The sequence below is a fragment of the Eleginops maclovinus genome, chromosome 14 (genome assembly GCF_036324505.1).
Source record: "Eleginops maclovinus isolate JMC-PN-2008 ecotype Puerto Natales chromosome 14, JC_Emac_rtc_rv5, whole genome shotgun sequence".
Classification (NCBI taxonomy): domain Eukaryota; kingdom Metazoa; phylum Chordata; class Actinopteri; order Perciformes; family Eleginopidae; genus Eleginops; species Eleginops maclovinus.
Genome location: NC_086362.1, coordinates 6,111,931 through 6,137,195, shown reverse-complemented (window position 1 = coordinate 6,137,195; position 25,265 = coordinate 6,111,931). Strand labels below are relative to the sequence as shown.

At 42.0% G+C, this 25,265-nt stretch overlaps 3 protein-coding genes and 1 non-coding gene across 6 annotated transcripts in view; all 4 read left to right on the top strand.

The window, feature by feature from the left end:
- The first annotated feature begins 654 nt into the window (after positions 1 to 654).
- On the top strand, positions 655 to 726 carry trnaa-cgc (transfer RNA alanine (anticodon CGC)). Its single transcript has one exon. It is a non-coding gene; the product is annotated as a tRNA-Ala (tRNA).
- Positions 727 to 1,030: 304 nt separating this feature from the next.
- dtx4a (deltex 4, E3 ubiquitin ligase a) lies at positions 1,031 to 13,802 on the top strand. 2 transcript variants are annotated; one of them, XM_063900231.1, is made up of 9 exons: positions 1,031 to 1,237; positions 1,785 to 1,999; positions 3,451 to 4,636; positions 10,238 to 10,299; positions 10,633 to 10,794; positions 10,912 to 10,973; positions 11,094 to 11,414; positions 11,513 to 11,602; positions 12,164 to 13,802. In XM_063900231.1, the coding sequence occupies exons 2-9, from the start codon at positions 1,792 to 1,794 to the stop codon at positions 12,392 to 12,394; spliced, it is 2,322 nt and encodes a 773-aa protein (XP_063756301.1). In that variant the 5' UTR covers positions 1,031 to 1,237; positions 1,785 to 1,791; the 3' UTR covers positions 12,395 to 13,802. The 2 variants fall into 2 exon arrangements, with proteins under 2 accessions (XP_063756301.1, XP_063756300.1); XM_063900230.1 differs by having other exon boundaries at positions 1,031 to 1,580.
- A 2,607-nt stretch (positions 13,803 to 16,409) lies between these two features.
- On the top strand, positions 16,410 to 19,146 carry msantd1 (Myb/SANT-like DNA-binding domain containing 1). The gene is made up of 3 exons (XM_063900848.1): positions 16,410 to 16,750; positions 16,841 to 17,134; positions 18,197 to 19,146. Exons 1-3 carry the CDS (start codon positions 16,497 to 16,499, stop codon positions 18,483 to 18,485), a joined length of 837 nt encoding a protein of 278 aa, XP_063756918.1. The 5' UTR covers positions 16,410 to 16,496; the 3' UTR covers positions 18,486 to 19,146.
- Positions 19,147 to 19,724: 578 nt separating this feature from the next.
- Positions 19,725 to 25,265, top strand: part of rgs12a (regulator of G protein signaling 12a) — a 37,231-nt gene continuing 31,690 nt past the window's right edge. Inside the window, exons 1-2 of one of the 2 annotated variants that reach the window (XM_063900893.1) lie at positions 19,725 to 19,810; positions 21,445 to 23,308. In XM_063900893.1, the coding sequence (XP_063756963.1) occupies positions 21,527 to 23,308 (1,782 nt within the window). In that variant the 5' untranslated portion in view covers positions 19,725 to 19,810; positions 21,445 to 21,526. Of the gene's footprint in view, positions 19,811 to 20,176; positions 20,371 to 21,444; positions 23,309 to 25,265 lie in introns of those variants that run through there. The other variant, XM_063900892.1, reaches the window with a different exon arrangement.

Below are 25,265 nucleotides of genomic sequence, written 5' to 3'. Positions count from 1 at the left end.
TGTTCTGAATGTCAAAAAGTCTCTCTGGCCTTTACCAAGAAAACCCATTGACCCCAAGATGATTGGGTTTAAGACTCATTCCTGCAACACTGTATTTGCCGATTAATTGATTGAAATATCCACAGAAAATAATGTATGATGTTTTATTATATATTTTTAAAAATCATAAAAAATGGCTTCAACTTCTTCAACATACACAGGTTTGCAGGTGATAAAACATATTTTAGATTGAGTTTTGAATGATTAATTGAGAATGCTGAATATCAACAACAACGCTTACTTGCAGACTCAAACTATTGCTATATGAGTCATGATGTTAGTTACATTGTTGCTGTCTATCAAACGTAAATCAGTTAAATCATAGGCTACATTGATCGTAGGCTACAGCTAAAACTATACCATTAGGTCGGTGAATACAACTTGAAAAAGAACTAGATCAAGGGGAAGGTTACTATAAACACAAACCCATTGACCTACACTATAAACTCAGACCCATTGCCCTACATTCAAATATTCGCCTTAGTCCTCTGTTTAGTGATTTTTTTAAAAAGCAGTCTATAGACGGTGTTGTTGATATGCACCACTAATAGAAAAAACACACATCATCTCTTACAGAAAGATATAATAAATCTTGCTGTACCTATATCAACCAATGGGGATGTAGCTCAGTGGTAGAGCGCATGCTTCGCATGTATGAGGTCCCGGGTTCAATCCCCGGCATCTCCACTCCTTTTATGAAAGACCCTTTCCTTCTAAATATTTAACATGTAGCAAAAAGCAAGGCTAAGATTTATATCAGCTAACACTAAAACAAACTCATAATACAATATTTCAACACGCAGTTCATATTTGTAATACAGTGAACGAAGTCTAGGAGGCACATTTGTGATTGGCCAGGAGGAGCATTTGAACGAATCTGATTGGATGTTTGAGGTCTTCAAGGAGAGGTGAGTGTGGGAGGGTTCACGCCAGTGCCAAATACTTATTTTTCACCGGCAAAATGATGTTCAGTGGTAGGTGAGAGCCTCTCTGTCGAGACACTAGGCATGAACCAATGAGTAAGCCCGAGTCAAAGTAAACACAACTGTAGTGACACATTATAAAAGCAATTATGTAACCAGACATACGGGATTTTACTGAGACTGAAGACATTCGCCCGGTGACAGACGGATCATATTTAATAAAACATCAAAACTGTTCTCCAAAGGAACGAATTGACTGGAGCCGATCTTACCCGGTAAATATTTCAGCTATTTGCTTTCAAGAATCTCTTCCTCCCTCACAGACTGCACAGATTTGGTCAAACAAATGTGCAACCTTGCACTGCACGATCAGAGCCAGTCTGCCACAGTAACCTACTTCACGAGTGCTGCACCACCGTAAGCATCCAAGTTGCATTTTCTCCTCTCACCCTAACTTGATTGTGCCGGAGAAATGATTTCAGTAGACGTCACTCATCTGCATAGGGAGTAAAATGCAACCATCCTGCAAGGCTTTTTGTGCCCTGAAACTCTCTGTACAATCGCCGTGTGATAAAAGGACCTACCATTGCTGCATAACCGAAACTACAAACATGGAAGGTACAGTTTGCATGTAGTGTTATGCTAAGAATATACATTTATATCCATAGACACATCTGGGTTGCAAACTGTCCAAGATGGATGCAGCGCCGCTGTGCGCAGGGATGCACGGCGGAGCGTCAGCAGGGTGTCTTTAAATGCCCACCATCCCCGCGTCTAGCTTTATGCCTCCGTATTGTCAGTGTTATTTTTCTCCCTTTGCAGGAATAGGATGTTACTAGCATCCGCCGTAGTGGTATGGGAATGGCTGAACGAGCACGGACGCTGGCGGCCCTACAGCCCGGCTGTCTGTCATCACATCGAGGCAGTCATCCGGAGCGACCCGCGGAGTGGTAGTGTTGTCCTCGGCCAGGTGGACTCTCGCCTATCGCCCTACATCATCGATTTGCATTCCATGCACCAGTTCCGACAAGACACAGGTGAGAGGCAGAGAGGAGAGCCACAGGGGCGGAGGGTGTAACGGTGGAGCTGCATGGGCCTGAGGTAGAGGCCTTTTTATTGCTTATGTGTGTCTACCTCATCTTTGCAAGCCCATATGTTGATTCTGCTCCAGAAGTTGATGCCCTGGTGGGAGTGTTTTGCTGCAAAGTGCAGCTTCTTTTTCCTGCAGCAATAACATCTAGCTATTATTGTTTATTTTAGATGAATAAAATCATAGTTTCCTATAGAAGTGTACAATTAAAATACATTCTCTGTGTTTTTGAGGGGTGAAATGAGTCATTCTGGTAGGACCTGTGTGAGTTTGGATGTGTCACCTAGGCCAGAGTAGCAGCTAAAATGTCCAGTCATTACTACAGAAACAGATTTTTTTGTTGTTGCCAACACTGTCATCAGTATCACTGTCTTTAATGGCAGAATATGGGCATAAAAGAGAAGCATGCAAAGCCGTAAGACAAAGCAGGGAATTGTCAGTTCTCAGATGTCTAACTTTGGCAGAGAACCTAACATCTCCCCTCTCTCTCAACACTGGCTGACAAAATCCTTTGTGAAGTTTGTTTTCCAAACCCAGCAGAAGCTGAACTAAGGGGAGTCAGGCATTGTTCCCTAGTCTAAATAGGAGACAGGGTGGAGGAGGAGAGAGGGGGGAAAAGGGTGGGGAAGACTTTCAGGAGTCCGAGGTCATTGATAAAATGGGGTAGATGGGAGCACATCTTATGAATGAGTGCCTTTGTTGTCTGGTTAAATGTCAAAGCATACTGTACCACACATACTGTATGGTACAAATTCCAGTGAAGTGCTATATCTAATTGTTTCACTGTGAGTTAGATTATTTTTTCAGTAGGCTTTTTGCTATAAATGTGATGCTATATGTATTGAAAATGCTTAACTATACAGTAAAATATATTATTTAGGGCTTTGCTATTTGTACAGTAAAATGTTATATCCCAAAAAGGTTTCATGTCTCGTTTTTAGATCCAAGCTTTGTGGTCCTTTATGTTTCAGACACAGGATTTGATTTGTAAAGTCTTTACAGTATGTCCACTCTAGAGTTTCTCTGGACACCATGGGAAAGCAAACACAGCCAGCTTTGGGTCGGATCAAGGCTGCCAGCCAATCAGAATTCAGCACACCATGTGCTGTTACTAGGGGCAACCTGTTTGCCCAAATTCTTAGCAAGCAAACACAGACATGTTGAATTTGTTAAGGTACCAATGTTCTTGTGCACAGTGAAAGATGCCAGAGTTAGCCACTCACTATTGCCACTACTTCTCATCACCAGGCATCCTGACAGTAGTTCAAGAAAGATGAGCAAACTTAATAGTTACACATTGAAATATCCAATATCCCAAAAGCTTCAATTTCCCTGGTGAAAAACTTTATAAGTTGCTTAAATCTTTTGCTTTGTTCTGACCTCCTCATTCTGCCCCAGGTACCCTTCGACCGGTACGGCGTAGCTTCTACGACCCCACCTCTGCGCCCGGCCAGGGCTGGTTGTGGGAGTGGGAGAACGACGCTGGCAGTTGGACGGCGTACGACACGGAGGTGGGCATCGCCATCCAGGCCGCGCGTGACCGTCAGCAGCCCTGGCTGGACCTGGCGCCGCTGGGTTTCTGCTACCTCATTGACTTTGAAAGCATGACCCAAATCAACGGGCAGACGCAACGCTGCCGACGCATTCAGCGACGCTCAGACTTGGCGTACCCGCTGGTGTCTGGGCCCTTACCCAAATCCCACCATGCCTGGGGGCCCATGTCCATGCCCAGCCATGGAGGACTGCTTGGTGTGGATGTATCAGGAGTGGGCATGGGGATCCGCATGAGCAACAGTGGGACTGGAAATGGGAGCGCGTACCCCAGTGGGGCGCTCCCTGCCTCCGCCATCACCTCCTTAGGACAGCCCTGCGCCTGTCAGCAGTGTATGTTGGTGCTGAGTGTCAAAGCAGGCACCATGTCTGCTCACACTCTTGGGCGGAGACCTCCACAGACTAAGCCACCTAGTCCCAAAATGAGTTACCCTGTCCAAGGAGGGTCATACTCTCTCACTCTCCCTCGACCTCCTACCCTGTCGCGGTCCTTCTCCCCCCACAGGACATCCATAGTTGGTGCGACAGGTGGCTACACTCTAGGTGGAATGGGTGGAATGGGTGTAGCAGGAGGTGTAGGAATGTTTGGTGGCAGTGGTGTTGGCAGTGCCAGCCTCGGTTATGGTGGAGGCTTCACCCACTCTCTTTCCCTCCTCGGCTCAGCCACCGCCGCACTCTCCCTCTCCTCCACCCGCCCCCCTCCTCCACCTCTCCCACCTCCTCCTCCGCCTCCTCCCCCGCCCTCCAACACACTCTTATCTTCTGCCACCTCACCCCCTCACCCCTCCACCTCGTCCTCCTTCTCTACTTTGAGCTCGGCCCCTACAGTGCCCTGCCTAGGCCCACCTCTCATCTCCACGGCTGCCTCCACCTGCACGCCCTCGCCTTCGGCCCGCGTCCTGGGCCCGGTGTCTTCATCTGGTGCTGCTGCCTGCGCTGCCCCTTTGCCCCCCCGGTCCAGCCTGGCCGGGCTGAGCCGACCTGCACTGCAGCGTATCGCCATGGCTCAGTCACGTGCCCTTATCGCCTCTGGGTGAGTACACAAAAACCGTAGTAGCAGTTAGCACAAAATATTTACGTACAGTAAAACATGTTCTATCATCCAAAGGAAGGTAAGCAAACCTCTGGACATTGTGTGTATGAATTTCCAGTGGATCATAATAAAGCAAGCTTTCCATTTCTGTAAAACTCCCATCAGAAGAAATCCAAATTCTTACAAAACCTCTCTCAGTTTAGGCCCAATATTAAATCCAGTGTTGTGCTAATTCACTATAAGGCGATACTGTATTACCTTGAGGATTAAAGCTTCAATAATCACTATTTTCATATTCAAAGTTGATCAAATGACTATGTGCTATTTAAAAATACTTGCTCATATATATGTGATGAATCCACAAGGAATTACCACTCATCCTTACAAAATTCTTCAAATCTGCTGTACGCTACCTGCACAGCACCAAACACCATGGTGCGAGCTGGCGAGAATTAGTGGTTTAAAAGACAACTTTCCAGCGTATTCAATATAGGAACCACATGTATGACTTAAAAAAACAATCAAAATAAATGATAACAAAAGACGGAAATGACATCTCGACAGAGGCTATGTCCCTTATCAACATACCGTACAAGAAACCAAATGAGTCCAACTAAACCAGAAGTGTAAGACAATGAATTTAGACAGGACTTTCTAATTAGTTTGAAGCCCTCATTTAACAGTGTCGCAAATCAGCGCTCATTAGCATTCATGAGCCTTTAATCTTGGTAACGAAGTCCATCGGGGTAGTTCATTTCCAGGAAAAACAATGAGGAGTATTCACACTGTACAAACCGGGCTCTTACAAGCGTTCACATTCCAGACATTTGTCATGCAAACTCTTAATGATGGGTTGTTTCACAAGCACACACTCCCATGCACACATAACACGTATAAGCATTGTTCTTTTATAGTTTTAATGCATCAATTTATCGCCCGGGGCCTCAACAAATCAGAGAAGCTTCGGAATGCTTTGTGGTTATGTGTGTGTAAGCATTTCGGTGGCTAATTGTAGCCATCAGTATGGCTAGCGGGGACAGGTTTACTGAGATATCTGGATAGCTTTGCTGCATACATTTTCAAATCTGAAACATTTCCTGATGGTAAAAAATCAGAGTACTGCGGTTTTACTTCCAAGATCACATCTGGAGTAGGTCTGTAACATCTGGGATGTCTCCATTGTTATGGAATTCTTGATATTTCTATCTGTGGTCTGGAGTCTTTGGAGATATTTATAATGTTTTTTGTTCATAGTGCTAATGAAAGTGCTTAAAGGGAGGTTTTAGTCAGTGGGAAATAGGTGGAAGTTTTGGCAATAGATGCATCGTATTGCGTTATCTGTGTAATTGTTGTTGCTCGCGAAATATCCAATTTACCCGAGAGGGCAGAAGACACATCAGGCACAGTGGAAATTGGAATGCTAATACTACACCCCCCTCCTCTTACAAATGTGCCCTGATCTTTGTTATTTCATTTGGAGGTTTGCCCTAGACTGTGCAGAGCTTGACACTTGATGACCTGTCAATATCTGACCTGAAATTAAAGTTTCAGACGTGTCCGTACAACCGTGACTCGCTGTTATCACATTTAGTTTGGAAGCAAATATGCATCTTATTGGTGTTAATGAATGAAGGAAGGGAAGCAAGTTTCCAGGTGTCAATGCCAGAGAGTGCTGATTAGCAAGACATCTGTGGTCAGCACTGTAAACCCGGTTTCCCAGAAGCGTTTTGGACAAACTTCCCTATTTTTCCATTTCTTTCTGTTTTGCTGCTGCTTCTGTTCTGACATCTTGTTTTGAGCATATCAAAATGTCATCAGATTCCAAATATAGCCTTTCTTTTTATAACAGTCATTGAAGTCTCACTCAAAGACATGTTTCTTGGGTGCTCTAGATTTCACTTGTGATGCAGTTGTCTCAAATATACCATGCAAGAATGTTACATACTCTCACGCTTAACTTACACTGCCGCCGGGTTAATTGGTTCTCCCCGCATTGAACCTCGCAGAGCTAAACAATAAGGTCATCACATGCAATGCAACCTCAGAACAGCACACAACACACCCGCTCAGACCTGAGATTTTATATGTTCCATGGGACAAAAGTCCAAAGAAATCCCCACATTAGTCAGTCACGTGCAGTCACTGTATCTGTGTTTAACAGCCGGTCTGAATGGACCTGTTTTCGAAATGTGATCAATAGGGATGTACCCAAGTGCCTGAAGTTGCTCTTTGTGATCACTGGTATTATTATGTTGGTTTCAACCAAGGTTATGCTTAAAAGAACAATGATTATTATGTAAGACAATTTCAAAACAACTCAAATGTACCCAACTTAATGTGACTTTCAGTTAGGTCAAATACTGGTTAGTAGATAGTCTTCACATACCTGCCCAAAAAACAATGGTTATTTTTCGAGAACCTGATGAATGTAAAACCATTTACTAGCTATTTGGTCCTACGCAGATAAGCAACCATAATAAACTAGAATACTTCAGATTATGACTAATCAGTGTTTTCTGAAAGGTTGTTAATGTCACCAAATATCACAGTGACTAAAGTTGGTCTATATTCCTGTTAGGACCCTTTCTCTTCTCCCTGCACACGGTTGAATTCTGCAAGCGTATGAGCGTGTTTACAATTGCATGTGTTTATATTGCCATATGCTGCAGTTTGTGGGTTTATATCATCAAGCAGTCAGGATCGAGGCTGCTCCATTGCAGCGAGATTAGAGGATTAAAGACACACACCTCTTCTTTCCCACCCTTTCTCTCCTTTCCCTTAAGTCTATTTTTATCATATTCCTCACACTTGCCTGCCCGACACACAGATGTCGTTTAATTAGCGCTCCGGCTTGACCCAGTCAGGCAGCGTCTTATTGACTTTGTAAGTCACGTTTGGCACGCACACAGGAAGCTAATACTACAGCTGGGACACGGCTTGTTGGTAAACAAACTGTGTCCCAGCCGTAGTATTAGTACAATGTAAGCAGATTGCCGGGTACAGGAAGTATACAGTTCAGTAAGTACTGACTACGTTTTTCTACATCGTTGTTGCATCATCTTTAAGGACATCTTCCAGCTAGTGAAAAGTGTGTGTGTGTGTGTGTGTGTGTGTGTGTGTGTGTGTGTGTGTGTGTGTGTGTGTGTGTGTGTGTGTGTGTGTGTGTGTGTGTGTGTGTGTGTGTGTGTGTGTGTGTGTGTGTGTGTGTGTGTGTGTACGTACCAGAACTAAAGGCTAAACTTTAACCTCTAAGCCTATATGACCTCTTTTTTTTTACCAAGGTTAGGATATGTCATATTATTATATCATTTCTTTAAATCTACAACCTAAATCTACTTACCAATAAATAGCCTGAGCCTATGACTATTGATCAAATGTCAAATAGTATGTCAAAGCGTGAATTTTGAAATATGCTTTCCTTAAAATAACGTTGCAGATAACAAAACACTTTGTGTTTATAAGAACTGTGCTTTTTAATTTATTTAACACCAACAGTGTGCATCTTACACTGAAAAGATTAAACATTGACATGAAATGTATCATGTCAACAGGTTCCACATGATTATATTAGGTGAGTTGAAAGCAACAGTATTAGGTTGAACCAATTATTTTGCATTTAAACTTAATATTATTGCTTTCAACTAACCTAATACAATTATGTGTAATTTGTAAACATAATACATTGATTTAAGTGTAAGTTTCAAATATCTTTCAGTGTCTCAACTTATTTTACACTTCTAGGATAGGATAGTGTGGAAAAAATGATGAGGAATTTATTAATTCTGGTTGAAATGCATGCTCAGTTTTTTTCCTACATAATGTACTTGTCCTATTTCATAAATCAAGAAGAAAGATTAAATGCCAAAAATAAAGTGATAGTAATGACATAAAGTAGGTGACGGATAGCTTGTGTGCTGTTCTCAAGACATTTTTTAAAAATAAAATAGACAAAAGACAAATTGATGCAAATAGCTCCACTAGGTTGCAAAGCAGCTAAGGCCCCAAACATTCATACCTCATATATGTAGCTTTTACTTTTGAATCATGGTAATTCTTTCTATTATACATGGTTTGCCCTTAAGTAATACTTATTTTTGGCTGTATGAACGAGTTGTATGTGCCGTGTCTGAAAACCTGGCAGTGTGACATGGGGGCTGACAGGTAATCCCTCCTGTGACAGAGCCTAGAGTTTAGTCAACAGGAATAGGGGGATTAGCCCTATAAAAGAAGGAGGGAATCCTGACTGCGTCACACGAGCAGAGGGAGAAGGAGAGACGGTAACAGGCGTACTCACGGTTCGAACAGATTAAAAAAGAGTGCAGGAGCGAGTCAAATACTACAACAAGTGGAAAGTATTGCTGGAGTATCTCGAGTGAGGCGTTCACGCTGGAAAATGACTATTATCAAAATGGGCAGATCGTGAGTAGACATCTGACTCATATATAGTAATTGTAGCTGCGTGTTTTTTACACATGTGTTTTCCTGTTAATGAGCAGGGATGGAGCACAGCAGGGCTTAAAAGGCATGTTCAAGGCTTTCAGAAAAATATGTATTCAAAAATTGTAAAAAGATACTTGAGATGTTTTTAGTTGGGGTTGTTTGAGGTTCTCTCATACTCAATATCACAGTCAGTGTAATATCTACTTTGGTGTTTGGTGAGTTCGGTTTCACCCAAGTCACACAACAAAGGTAACCATGCATTTTATTTGTGGTTTTGAAAGAACAAAGAAGTATATTACAGCTATAGTAAGAAAGGGCGGTCTGACAGCTAGGAAAAGCATTGAAATTATTCTTAGTATTGTATACACATACACGGATATTGATCTTCTTCAGTGGCCTAAAATACGTTATGCGGTTAGCCCTGGCCACAGCAGTGCATTGCCAAGCTTCCGTACCCCTATGTGGCACTCAAAACTGGGGCCTTGATGAGTAAGCAGTTGTGACAGAAATACTCTGATACTGTACTTAAAGTAAAAGTAGAAATAGGCTACTATGGTCTTATTAGAAACCATGAATTACAAATTGTAATTAAGTAGAGTAGTGAAATTTTATTATCAACAATAACATTTCATGATATTAACAAGTTTAATCAAGGAGTTTATACTTGTGCTTCTTTTAGAGCAACCCAGTTCCTTTCTGAAATCGAAGCTGCTTTTATTTTAGCATGGTAAGGCAGAACTCATTTGAGTGCCTTCATTGATCTTGATTTTAAAAAAGCCTCTTTGTTTATATTCTATTGTTGCTCCATGGTTCTTGATCAGTTCCCAATGATATTAATTAGACCAGTGTTGTGTGTCGTTTGCTGCCATACACATCCTAATCTCAAGTCTTTCATAGCAGGAAGCCCTCACGTTAACTATAGTACCCTATGTAAAGATTTCTTGACCAGCGTCTGTGTGTTTCTCTACATGACTCAGCACAGGCTCCTTCGACTGCTGATATGAGTTGGTCTAGTAGTTAGCATATGCTGTGTGTTATTCCTCCTGTTTCCATGACTCATCAGATTTTAACATCTTGAATGTGGGCTGAGGTTACCAGACAAGTTGCATGTCTGCTTTTTGGTGACCTTAATATTAATATGTTTGTTTTCTTGTGTTTCAGAGTGCCAACTGTTCCTGTAAAGAACCTGAACGGATCGAGCCCGGTACACCCTGCACTAGCAGGTACATATGTTTTATTATTTTAAGACTTTCTTTAAAATAGGTCTAAAATCAAGCTTGGAGGCATCTTACAGTAAAAGTTTGTTGACTTCTGTGTGATGTACTCCCGTACATTAACCACAGTTAATTATATTTAGCCCCATTATTAGAAAATCCACTGAGCAGATACCAGAAGTATGGTTGACACATACCTACATGCACTTGAAAAAGCACTATTTGTGTTGCACTGTTTGCAGAGATTGGGACTTTTTTCCTTTGCTGTAGCTGTTGTTAGGGTTAGTACATTCAGCCTTTAAATCTTGTGTCTAACATGCCCCCTCTGCTGGCTGTATCCAGGCATTACAGGCATCCTTATGAGCGCTGCAGGACTTCCTGTCTGCCTGACCCGCCCTCCCAAGCTAGTGCTTCATCCTCCACCTGTCAGCAAAAGTGACATCAAGCCCATCCCTGGTCTGGGCCACTGCTGCCGTAAGACCACGAAGAAGCAGGCTCGCAAAGGTGGGTTTGATGATATATAGTGCTTGTGCTATTGCTTTTTTACATGTTTGCATTCATATCCATCATGTGCATTTTGGCCATAAATACATCATCATACTCTGTGTTTCCATCTCATAGGAAAGACCCCTGAGGAGGTGGTGAAGAGGTACCTTCAGAAAGTCCGCAATCCCCCAGAGGAAGTGAGTTCTTATTGCATTCATTTGGAAAGCTGGTTTTCATTAGCTAAACATTAAAACACATGTAAACCTGTCTGTATTGGATTGGACAAGTCATTTATCTTACTCGTCTTCCCCATTCAGGACTGCACCATCTGCATGGAGGCCCTGGCCGGACCATCGGGCTACAAAGGCCCCGGCGTGGGGGGCATCTCACGGGCAGAGTCAGTGGGCCGCCTGGCTCAGTGCGGTCACCAGTACCACCTCCAATGCCTCGTTGCTATGTACAACAATGGCAACAAGGACGGCAGCTTGCAATGTCCAACCTGCAAGACCATCTACGGAGTCAAGACCGGCAACCAGCCCCCGGGCAAGATGGAGTACCACGTCATCCCCCACTCGCTACCCGGCCACCCGGACTGCAAAACCATCCGGATCATTTATAACATCCCTCCTGGCATCCAGGTAGAGTCTGACCCATGCTAACATGACATTAGCTTTAGAAATGACTAAAGGAAGTATCGGTTTAGGACCATCTGATGAACTGTGTTTTTGCTTTTCAGGGCCCCGAGCACCCGAATCCAGGCAAACCCTTCACTGCCCGCGGGTTCCCCAGACACTGCTACCTCCCTGACAGCGAGAAGGGACGCAGGGTAACTGAGAACTCCTTTCTTCTACGGGTCCTGCACCTCTTTGGAAACAGCACAATTGTAGCTAAAAGTAGAGAGAACTTAAACATGTATTATATGCAGTACGACAACACACAAGTTGAATATACTTGTAGATCTATTTAACAAATCTAATCTATATTGACATCACTTTCCCAGGGGACAAAAAAGTGTTCAAATATTGAAACATATTGAACTATTTACATTTTTAAAACCTCCAACTACAACCCCTCTATTCACTATTTTAAGCTAATGTTTAAGGGCTGTAAATTTCAAAATTGGACCACAATTTCATTTTTTACAGTTTTTGACTGTTACAAATTCAAGGATTCTAAGATTCAAATGATTCATAGGCTTAAATGTCACCTGCATAATATCTACAATAGTAAGGAAGTAAAGCAGTACATTAAAATGGTGTAAGTGACACAATGGTGCAAGTAAAAATCACTAATAAGGAATAAGAAAATGGTGTACTTTTGACAATTTTCAAAAGAAAACACAGGCTTTTAAAACCGTATTACTTCCTTTCTTTCTCTCTTCTTCCAGGTGCTGAGGCTTCTTCTGGTAGCGTGGGACCGCCGGCTCATTTTCTCTGTGGGTACATCCAGCACCACGGGCGAGTCCGATACAGTCATCTGGAACGAGGTGCACCACAAGACGGAGTTCGGCTCCAACTTAACGGGCCACGGCTACCCCGACCCCGGCCACCTGGACAACGTTCTGGAGGAGCTCAAGGCTCAGGGCATCACGGAGGAGGAATGCCTACCCAGAGACTGAACCCAGACATTCAAGATGCTGAAGATCAAACACACTATGCTGGGAAAAGGATCCACAGCGGGACAGATGAACTATTTTCAAAATCTGATAAAACAAAGACACTTTAACGAACATGGAAAACAACTTCAAAAACTCTTTTTGAATTTGCAGAGGATACAATTCCTCTTTTGACTGCATGAGTCAGTTTCAATATGTGGGTTTTACTTCTCCAGATGCAGTAATGGTGTCACACCGCAGATGTTATTCAGTGAGACATTTGAGGCCACTGTGCACATACAAGTCAGTGTTAGATAAAAAAAAAAAAAACTGTCATTTATACTGTGAGACTTCATTTCAAGAATGTAACGACGACGTGTTTACCACTACCGCTGCTGCTATGTGGAACTGAAAGCAGGTGAAACCGGGGGAGAGAAGTGGAGGTCTGTACAAGCGTTCGTCCACAAGCAGAAGATAAATATTTCAAGTGTATAACTGGATATCTGAGCATGACTATTTGCTGACCTCTAGTGGTACTTTTCCAGAACTACATTCCTTTTTAGCTTTGATTTGTATTGTTGTATATTATGAATACTTGATATATGATATGATATTGTTTCCATTCTATCATGTTTTTTATATTTTCATTTGACATTTTGTTTTATATGCCGTGTTTCTTTGCTTTGTTTTTTGGGTGTGGCGTGAGTTAGATAAGATTAACTGCTGGTGTACCAGAGTTTGCCTGACACTTTATATGCCATATTCCCCCCCCCCTCCCGTTTCTTTAAAACAAAATCATTTTCAGTATTTTGTATTTGATATGTTCACCAACTGACATTCCTTAAGTGTTCTGCCCTGAGAGCATGGGTGCATTTAAAAGCTTTCTATGTCTTCTTGTATCTGCGTTAATGTTAAGGACTGGCAGAGGATAAGCTACTATGGATTAAATTGTTCCCCCGCAGGAGGAATACCCTCAAAAAAGCTAGGATTGGACGTCATGCTTGAGCTCAGACTTGCACAGAGCTTTCTACTTATATCATCCAAATGAACCGGAAAGCTTGTATCTGCTGTATTTTTGTGTAGGACACACACCAGCCTCAAATGCTCTTAACACTCTAGAAAATGTGCTTATCGGTTGTTTTTGTCATACTTTGTTTTTGCAATGAGCAGGTGCAGAAGACTATCTGTTGTTGTGGATCCAGCTTTGGCCAAAGTGGCTGTCGGTTTGCATTGGGTCTGTTATGGGCCGGTTTATTATGAGGTACGATGAACGGGATGTACAACGGTGTGTTGACATACTAATGTAGGCCAACATTAAAAGCATTTATACTTTATGATACTTTATGTATGCGCTGTACTGTATGTGTGTGTTTTATGTGCACAAATTTGCATTAAACGTTTTTCTAAGGTTCAAAGAGATATCAGAACTTTATACTGCTTCTTTTGATGTGAGGTTTATTATATCATGTTTATTTTAGTCACATTGATCAAACTACATATACTGTGGCAATAAAAGATAGATGTAAATGCTAAGACATTGGTTTATATAGAAGGATCTGTTTGCTACCAAAGCAGACTATAGCAACAAAAATCAAAAGTGTATTGATTTGAACAAAGTTGCATTTGTTTGCTCAGGAAACGTTTCCATTGTAGAAAAAAGGGTGTGCCATTTCTTTTCTCCCAAGTAACGTCACCTTGTGTAAGAATATCTGAGCCTAATGCACACATCTCTCACTGGCATCAAACAACTCAGAGTGTAGATGCAGACATGTTCTCACTTACGGTTCAGTACTTTTTTAATCAATGTCTGTCTACTTTTTGTACTGTTGAGTTAAAGCACATTTTGGATTGATGTAAGCCTTTGCCACAGAGTTGTTTGATTTGATAACTCTATATGAAGGCCAAAGAAGTGTCTGAAAGCCTCACAGAAACTAGGCTTTAGTCAAATGTATGTTAATAAATGTTTTGCTCTTCATAAATATTCATATGGAGATGAAATACTTTGCTGTAGAACCTGGTTACAGTATGTAGTGCACCGGGACTATTACATTGAAAAATTAGAAGTGAGAGATCAGTTTTTTTCTGGTGTGTATTTGTACTATTTTACACTAGGTTTATTTGCATGCATCTTGCAGTATCACATTGAGATACTGTTTCCCACTGATTTAAATACTCATAGAATGATAAAAATCATGCATTCTATCAAATCGAAATGTGAAGCTTTTGTATGCTCAAGTATGTATGTTCATTTAAAAAGAAATTATTTCAAATATAGCCAAGACAAACAAAAACAAAACCGATCTTGGTTAGTTTTGTTGTATATTTACATTTTACAAAGTAAGATTTTATACATTACTTACTTCAGCTTCCAAGGAAGGATCGTGCACGACCAGTTTATCAGTAGATTAGTCTGGCTCTTGGATTAGTAGTCCGGATTACTTGCCGCCTAATGAATGAAAAAATGCAAGGAGATAATTAAGTGCTATTATAATGGACCCCAGCAAGAGGATTTAGCCATGATATTGAAATAGACCATGGGTAGTATGTCACTGTTTATTTATATATAGGCAATTAAGACTCACTGCATGTCTTTTTAAGGAGCATTTTAAAACATGTCTCTGCAAATTCACACCTGCCCTGCTTAATTATGAGCTGCAACAAAAATAATATCCCTCCTTCAGAAAGTCAAGGAGTAAGTATGATGACATACCTTAATGAGACAGGCTTTTAACTGCAAACTGAAGACAGGTATGGAAAAAACTGTCATTTTGCATCAACTTTCATTTGCCCTTCCATTTCTGTAACGGCGGAGCTTAACGTTTGTCTTAAGTGACAGATGTTATGGATTGGGCAAAGCTGCCAATTTGTGGTATAAAAAGGCACCAGCCGCCTGTCAGGTTACTGAGGAGCAGATGGGTTAAGGGTCTAATCAGGCCAGAACTGAGTTAAGCCGGACTGACAGCAACTGGTGGCACTCATAAAGATGAAGTGAGGGTGGGGTTGTATTAGTACCTTTTTTTCTATTTTTGCTTACTATGTGCAGCAAAGGTTATTAAGTAGAGACAAAGACAAAGGCAACATGCTGCAGGGTGAGGTTTTATTGCCAATGTGTGAAAAACTGTGGGATTTTGATTCGTACATATTCTTGAAAGAGACAAAGAGGGAAGTAGAGAGAAAGGGAGGAATAGACGAGGGGAAATAAATGCAAATAATATGGTAGATTAGGGGGCTTGAGATGGGGGGGAGACAGAGTTCCGCCCCTTGCTGAGATCTCGAGGGGGGAGGGGTCTCTCACTTGTCGGAGAAACCCTTCCTGCTGGGGTCCATTGTCTACAATCCATTGCTGTGAACAGAAAGCTGATTATAGATAACAAAGCAGTCAGCATTTTATATGCCCTTGCAGGGGTCCTGCCATCATGACCCTCCCCCCACTGGTATTTTCAAGTGTTTCCCAGTTTTTCAGTGAAGAGCTTTTTTGCCTTTTAGGTCTAAACTGCAGACTGGAAGTGTTTTCCTCTCTTCTACATCAAGCCAGATAAAGCAAATCCTCCGTCTCCCCGTCTCCAAATGACTTGTCTATTATTAAAAGCTTTTAAATGGAGCAGTGTGTTGGCTGAATACCAAATCCAATGCCTTGTTGCCAGGGAAACACATATCCTCAGCTCTCTTTTTTTTTCACCTCCCCAGAGGCTCATATTTCAAAACTGTCAGCAATCTCATGTGCTCACACTGCTGCCTTTCAGCTAAAAGCTTTTTGTGCTCTCCGCCAGTGGAGCAGAGTGAAGTGGAAAAGGAGAGCGGATGGGAGTGGTTAAAGGAGAGGGAGGGAAAATGAAGTGCCTCCCTTCGCCGTTACCAAGGCAACTTGATGTCACTGTGACATCACACACCACTAAAAGCTTTTAACCGGATTCCTCTCCTGCCTTAGGCCCCATTTTGAGTCCTCTTTCAGCTAGGCTAGGGGGAAGGGCACAGGCAGGACGGTGTGTGTGCCTGCATGCATGTATCACTCCCTGACTGCAGATTCAACACGGCTCTTAGCACAGTAAAAGACTTTCAAATTCAACCTTTAAAGATCCTGTTTCTGCAAACACAGCCAGCACAGGCCCAGAGAAACCATTTTAAAATGGCATCAGAGGACGGTTTCAGCTACCTAATGGCAGGTCAGAGTGAGAAACACAGACGGGCCCCGAACTGGACCGACGGTGAAATGAAAGCCCTCCTGTATGTGTGGGAGGAACATCACAACGAACTGAAAATGAGCAAAAGGAACGCCAAGGTTTACGAGAAGATGTCCCAGAGGTTTTTCCAGCTGACCGGAGAGCAGCGTTTCAAAGAGGAGATCAAGATGAAAATCACCAACATGTCATTTCAGTACAGGCAAGTGCAACAGGGTGCAAAGTTCAAACAAAGTATGAGTTCAAACTCCAGCTGTTGCATGACTTTTAAATATCTATTCTTGTTTAACAGGAGACTGAAAACCGTGGCCAGTGAAAGTGGGGAGACGCCGGACTGGCCGTACTATAAGGCCATCGAGAAGATCCTCTCCAAACCGCTGGAAAACGGACGGGTGATCTCTTTGGAGTTTCAGGGTTCAACTGCAGGCCCGTCCACTTCCTCCCAATCTGCAGATAACCTGGTGCCCCAGTCAGAGGAGGGATTAATGGGATATCTGCCAGAGTACACAGGCTCCTCAGATGAGATGGAGATAAAACAAGAGTTTGACTCTTTGAGCTCTGACAGTGAGCACACACACGGCTCCAGGTAAAGGGAACTAGACAAAAACGTTTGTTGTCTGGGCGAGTGTCTTTGTTTTTCTGATAAAGGTAATCACAGGTTGATAAACTACCCTTGGAATCCTATTGGTTCAGGGAGCCAATCCCCAATGTTTTTTAATCCATATCAAGCTGACTTGTTGTTGACTGAGATTCTTTAACAGAAAAGCTCAATCCAACTCCATGACAACTCAACAACTGTATTTAAAGCCAAAATATCTGACTAAAGCCTCAGCAGCCTCAAAAATCCTCCAAAATATTGTTTAAGACTTTGAAAACCTTTTGTTGATAATTGCCTTGCAAAACTGCTGATTCATAGGTCCAAACTGCGCCTAGCAGCTAAAAAGTATAGTTACAACATAAATATGCGATTTGAAGGTAGCTTAACCACACTAAATCATGAATTCCTATGTGTCCTATATGGCAGCTACTGCTATTCTGCTAAGGTACATTTATATATTTATTTTCTCTTTGACTGAACTTAACTGCTGCCTTATTTATGTGGTATTACAACTTTATTAGTATGAGTATAGTTAATCAATAGTAATTTAGTTCACTTACAGCTGGGCTTTGCTTTAGCAGAGGCTAGCATTGGTTGAGTCCAGCTACCTTTAACTGTATTTTGTTGTAAGGTCAAATTGTACTCACTGTTTTCTTTGGTATATACATTTATAAACATACAATGGGAAAGGGGTTAAAAAGTACATGTAACTTTAGCCAAGGCTAACGCAGACGTGGTCATTTTAAGCTAGCTTAAGCTTTTGGCTCTCCTACTTAAGCTGTATGGTTGACTGCTTGGTTTGGTGTTTAGCATTAGTAGCTAAAGCTTTAAATGCTTTACAATGTTTTCTTTGAAATCATACAAATGCTTGAATTAGTTTTACATATAAAACATTTACTTTAGGTGTTTTTATCTGGTTTTAAAATACTTTTGATTTCTGGCTCCACAAGAGAGTTGCTGAGGTAAACATACTTTTAAGTAGAAATACTAACATTGACCTCTAATACTTAGGCACTGTCTGCTCTCAAAGTTCCATTCTGTGTTTTCCAGCTCTCACCCTACTCCAGCCAGGAAAAGACACGGCAGCAGGCATCTGTCCATGAAGAAAAAGAAATTGCGGTTGATGCAGGCCATGCTACAGCAACAAAAGAAGTCGAGCCGGGCCATAGAGGAGACATGTCGGGAGGTCCGTCGAGCCATGCACCAACAGAATCTCCTCCAGGTCCAGTGTCTGCAGCTGCAGGAACGTATGATGAACCTTCTGGAGAAGATGATCCAGCCTTCCACCCCGTCAGCATCATGGGGTCAGACCGGGGTCAAAGATCCAGTGAAGCCATGAAGTGCCAGCCTTATGGTTTTCTGGGAGAGATCATGTTCTTACTTAACCTATAGCCTGGTTAAAGCAAGAATAAAGCATATTTATTTTTTATTTCAATTTGACATGGACATTTTGTAGGTTTATTGTTTTGCATACATCAAACTATAGGTCTGCAAATAGTGTAAGAGAGATATGCTTTTACATTTTTTTGAAGATGTCATGAGCCTGAAGATGGCTGTGTTAATAACCATGAAGACAAATAGCGGCATCTGAGCATTTTTCAATCTAGGAATAGCTGTATCAGATCATTTTCTCTTTATAATTGGTCAAGTAGATTGTTAAAAACTCTGTGGGAGCATCAGAGTTGCAAAAAGATACATATCTTGTCACTTCATTTTCAAAGTGCTAGGATAATTACAAGTTGGGAATTCTTGATGTCAAAACAGGGCAATTTGCCGCATTAAGTGAAAGCATAATTTCTGCAGTTTTTTAAGCAAATCTGTCGGCGAAAGGAAGCATAATTAACACAAACTGCAACCCATAAACATGTCCTCTTTGTGCTCAATAGCAGCATAGCCAGTTTTGACAAAAACATGCTAGAGTCTCTGAAAATGACAACAATGGTACACTTCCTGAATTTCAACTAATGTAATTTTTCAAGGTAAATCTTATTTGAATGCAATAAAAAAAAAACCTGACAAACAACAAAAGTGCAATGACTCATTCTTTATATCCAGAAATGTATGATTGTGTGTCACTGTGAGCTTACTAAGATTGCCTCTCTTCCTGCAAACTAAATTGACTGACTAACAACAAACAGTTGTGGGGGGCATTGTGCTTTCAGGGTTGGAGATAGATGCACATTTTAAACTTGTTTTTTAATATGCAACAATGTTTGGTTAGAAGCATTGCATTGTTACTGCAGGGTCATTATTGAAATGCAAAATACACCACAGGTATGACCTAAGCCAAACTGTTAAGGTCTTTACCTTTCAGCCAATTTTAGGAGGATTTTGAGAAACTGGGGCTTAAGTTAGTTCCATCACACACTACAGCAACTCAAACTAATGCTTCATGATGATAAAATACTGTTTGTACGAGATGTAAATAAACAGTGCTACCTATATCACCCCCTCTTGTTTGCAAACTGTGGGCTGCTGCACATGTATAGTAAAGTCATGTGACACTGTATGAAACCGTTGCAGCCCTTTGACCAGAGAGGTTACCTATTGTTTACAGGGAAACCTCAGTTAAGTGCTGCTGCTCCGGTGTTGGAGAAACAGAGGGCGGCCCATAGGCACAGCGATTCAAAAAAATATACCGCAGTGAACAGCAAAGTGGTATAGGTAAGACTTCATTGTATTTTTGTAGGAATATTTGATCAATATTGAGCATGTGCCAGCGTTTTAGGTGCGTTTTAGGTAACGTGCTCCTTCATGCCATGTTTTCGGTATAATTTTAAAGCTTACAGTGTGTTTTTAACTCCATGATTTCTATATTTAAGTGTCAGTTGTTATTACAAAAAAAATATTGGAGTTTAATTAGATTTCCTTATAAAATAAAGTCTGTCAACTGTAAACACTGTCAGCCAATAGCGTCACTCCAATCGTTTGAATATTGAAATTGACGTGCATTGTGATTGGCTAGAAAGAAAGGTCACATGTTGTGGAGACGTTACGCTGTCATGGTTACAATGAAAGACGCTTTGTGATCTCCGCCGCGAGTGAATGGAGGCTGGTGGTGCGCTCGCGAGTTGCCATATGGACTACATGATCACGACAGGGAAATATTGCCTTGTATGTTTAAAGAATGGACTTGTAATGTGTACAATGTCAACTTTTGGACGTTTAGCAGCGTGAATGAAAGTACGAAGGAGTTTTTCTGGAACTTTTCCCCGCTGAGAAAGGTAATTTAAATAGTTTTTCTTCACAAAGCCTCATTGTAGTGAGAGCATTGGGGTTAGCCTACAATCGGTTTAAGATAGCTTTTTTGAACTTACTAAAAAACAATGAAGCCACCAAGCTTCGTCAGGTGTTTCCGGTGTTTGAACACGTTCAACTCATGTGGTGAGTTGTGAGTATTGGAACATTTAAAAACAGTGGTTGACCAAAACCATAAAAAATCTGGTTGTCATTTCGCGTGGCTGGTGAGTAGGAAGCCAGCTGGCACTCTGTTTGGGGGTGTGGGTGGACCCTTTGCAAGCTGTGTTGGGACATAAAAGCTCTATGTGTCTTAGCTCTGACAGATAATTGCTAAAGTAAGATTGATAATAATTTTTTATTTGACACTTAATTTAACTAAGGGTTTAAAAGAGCGAAAGATACACCATGCTTCATTTTATGTTGGTTTTAAAGTGTGTGTGTGTGTGTGTGTGTGTGTGTGTGTGTGTGTGTGTGTGTGTGTGTGTGTGTGTGTGTGTGTGTGTGTGTGTGTGTGTATTGCAAAGTGTAGTCAATAGTCTTACCAGATGAATTAATAATACAAAATAACTTCGTAATATTATTAATATGCTATGTAATCTAGAGGTGCACATATTAGTCCTTTGTTTGATAAATCTGCTACAGTTTTCATTATTGAATAATTGTTTAGGGTGACTTTTTTTTTTTAGCAGAAAAGGGTACATTTAGTGGTTACAGTACTATCAAAGGTGACCATTTCCTTCGTTATTTATTCTAAAATATCTGTAATCTAAATATCGTTGGGTGTGGTCTTTTGGACATTATATCTGCAAACTGGTTTTATGGGTGTTATCACTATTTTGACGATACCAAACTCAGTTAATTGACCAGGATTGGCAGATTAAGCAATAATAAGTTTTGCTTTACATTTGTATTTCACCACAATGTGTTTCTGTTAATAGCTGTTGATAAGGAACTGAACTACTATGTAATCCTGTGTGATAATTCTTCTATTCTAGATGTTTGTGTAATTTCACTGCTTTTCAACTGTGCATCTTCCTTTTTTTTTGCCCACTGTGTAGGATGACAACAACCCAATAGTGTTGGCAACCTGCATGTGTTTCAGTTCCCACACACAGGATCGCACGGCCCCCTACAGCAAAGATGAGGATTCAGGGACAGCCTGAGGGCGCCAGGAGGCGTTTGGATTTAAATGCAGCCGGGGATCTGAGGGGCGTGGAGGTCATGCGTGGACGGGCAGGATATGGCTTTACTATCACGGGGCAGAGGCCGTGTCTGCTAAGTGGCATCTTGGAGGGAAGCCCTGCTGACCTAGTGGGACTTAAACAGGGGGATCACATCATGGCCATCAATGGAACTGACGTGTCCACTGCTTTGCATGAGACTGTTGTGCAGTTGATTGGCAGCTGCAAAGGACCCCTGCAGTTAGTGGTGTACGTTGCAAGCCGAATGATGGGGAACCCCATTCTCAACGATGCAAAATTTGGGATTGCCCAGAAAAATGGTATGTTCCAAAAGGCAGGTGTTCTCCGCACCATCTCATATGATTCAAGCAACTCATCCTTCAACTCATGTCACGCTGTCAGCCCCAGACAGAGGCCGGTGTCAGAGCCTGACATGTCCCAATGGTCACAGCAGTGGAACTCTTTAGCTGCGCAGCAAAAAGAGGACATTTCCAGAGTGGGGGACACAGACTCCGTGTTCACAGACACAGAAGACTGGAGTATGTTAAACATGACCTTGGTGGTGGGCTACCTGAGCTCCACGGAGCTGATTTTGAACACTACAGGGTCAGAGGAGGACTGTTTGAAAGCCATTCGGGAGCGAATACGACTGTTGGGAACGGAGCAGAACACCCACACTCTGGTGATGATGAAAGTCATGTATGACTGCATCCGACTTTGTGACGACGCGGGAGCTGTTTTAGCCGCCTTTCCTGCTGAGAACCTGGTTTTAGGGGCCGTGTGTGCTGAAGACCCACGTTTTTTTTGCTTGGTCACTACAGCACACATAATAAATGGACGTGTACCAGAGGATGGGCCTCTGCGGGCCTCCTGCCATGTTTTCTTCATCGACCCAGAGCTGGGACACCATGAGGACCATATAGGCATTGCTGGACGCTTTGCCTTCGACTGCACTTCAGATCCAGATGCCTTGGGATGCCTGGAATTCCCTCAGACCCCACAAGATGTTCTTCACTTCGTCACGGTCCTGTACAGTGACCTGGGCGAGGCTGTGGAGAGGCTTCGGGTCAGACTGGATATGGAGGCGCAGCAGCAAGCCAAGGAAGATGGAAGTACTGGCAAAGAAGGCAGCGCTAGTAGCAATGGGGACAGTGGAATTGAAAATGCCTCCCCCCCTGAGGAAAGAGCGGACAGGGATTTCCTTTCTGCAATCCAAAGCCCCCCTGGGACCCACCTCCCCAGCTGTCCATGGGATTATCCTCTAGCTGAAGACCTCACCCCAATAAATCTCTCCAAGAATGGTGAAAAACTGAATCCAGAGAACAGTGCCAGCACACATTCCCTTTCAGAGTCACTACCTGGCCCTGATTCTCTTCACAGATTTTATGGGGGTCCCCCACCCAGGCTAGAGTTCCAGTTCAAGCCCCCCCCACCACCTCCTCTGCCGCCGGGTAAAAAATCGAACTTCTTTGTAGACCCGCTCAGAGGAAGCCAAAGGTGGTGGCCAAAGGCAAAGTGGCCCAAAGTCCTCCACGGTGAGGTGGACCCTCAGGTGAACAACAACTGGTCCTCCAGCGTTAGCCTGGGCTCCGGCACAAATAACCTGCCCCCCCCCATGAGCCAGATCCCCTCAGACAGGTACTCCTCAGCAGAGGTCATGATGCTCCCTCCCAGAGAGGAATGGACCAAAAGGTTTCTTGAACAGAGGGAGAAACAGCAGAAAAACAGTAATCCCAAAAACGTAAGTAAAAAATGAAAAATGTCGAACAAATGTCAGCGATCTCTGAGGTTCTCAGCCCCATTAAAACAAGAAAATAACTTGGTATTACACCAATTAACGGTTGACTCTGTCTACTGGTTGTAACTAGTTCGACTAAACAGCATTTCTCGTTTTTTGTCTCGTTTCTTTGAGAAGCCTAATTTGGTAAAAATGTCCTTAAATTCATCAGAGCAAATGCAAGTCAGAAAGTCTTCCAAGATTAACTGGATTTTGTTCAGCAGGAATACTATTTATCTGGTTCCTGTTCTGTTAAATCATATAGGCGTAAAAATGTTGGTCAAAATGAATGACTTAATTGACATAATATGGTTGGTCGGTGCAAAAAAAGCCTAAAATACATTTGAAGATGCTTTGCTATCTTTGCGGCAGGAAACTTTGACCCCTTTTTTCCTTACCGCAAATTTCGATTTGTGTGTAATTATTCTAGAATTAAGAAACCTGAGTCGTATAATACTATATCTGGATGTATTTCTTTGCCCTGCATTAATGGGAAATCCTTACACTCAGTGACATGAAATAGTTCCATTGTAGGACATCTGTTATTGTACTTCATTCATGTTCAACACAGGAAGTATTAAATGGTCACACGGAGTTGAGTTTCCAGACACTGAGGGGGTGTAAGCGCGCCTGACTCGAGTGACACCTCAAACGAAATACAATCCCTCTTTTTCCAACGGTCAATTGTTGCTGAGTGTGACATGAACGCCGAAAGCACCTGTTTTTAGTCAATAATGTCGTTGTCAAATGTGTTCCGAGAGAGGGATCTTGTTTTCTGCCCACAAGATGGCCCTGTGTATCCATGTAGAACAGGAGATGTGGCTCCCTCAGTAAATCAAGATTAGTATGCATGCTTCTCTAAATGTGTTTATTTCTGCCATTGGGGTGAATGTTTTTAATTAGAATATATGCAAATAGGGCTGCATAATTTATCAAAAATAACTCTAATTGGGATTGTATTGCATAATATTGCAGTTAGAGGGAATGATCATTTTTAAATATAATTTGTTTTAATGTAAAATGATCATGGTGTGATTATTGTTATTATTTTTGATCTGAATTCATCTGTAGAGTTAGTCTGTAGAGTGCTGTTTGTAGGCCGGAAATATTTTTTACATTTCTGACCAATTATTGCACCTACTGGGATTTGGGATACTGGATTGCACTAGTCCATATTGTAAACTTAATTACAGTTGAATCAATAATGCTCCCCTAATTCAGACATGTGTTGTAAATATAGGTAGCTGGGATAAAAATAAAGAAATCTGGGCAATTAATGTCATGGTCAGCTAAAGAAATCGTTACTGTTTTAAACACCCTTTTTTGATGTTGTTTTACCTCCCCTTGAAGCGGAGTATTTGGCTGTGTTTATAAATCAGGAGCAGATTGCCTCCCTGTCCCCTAGCCTGCATTAGATCAGAGAGGAGACAATCTCGCTCAGGAAGCCAGGGAAATTACAGGGTAGAGCCCATGTCATGCAGCAGTAATTATCTGCAATTCTTAAACTCCCTTTCAAACATTAGACACGGCCTCTCCAATCATAGGAATAGCAGGGGCTGGTGAGAGTCGGAATAACATGGGGATTCTGTTCGGTCTGAACTTAAGGTGGTGTCTGACTGCGGAATAAGTTCTTGTGTCTCTGTACAGGGATGTAGATGTTCACATTAACTTAATGTAATCTGCTTGTTGTCTGAGGGAAATCTATAACATGACCCTCATTGCATTTAAAAGCAGATTTTGAGCGAGGAAAAGTAAAAAAAACCAAAGAATTCCACCTTCTTCTTCTTCTTCTTCTTCTTCATCTTCTTCTTCTTCTTCTTCTTCTTCTTCTTCTTCTTCTTCTTCTTCTTCTTCTTCTTCTTCTTCTTCTTCTTCTTCGTCTTCTTCTTCTTCTTCTTCTTCTTCTTCTTCTTCTTCTTCT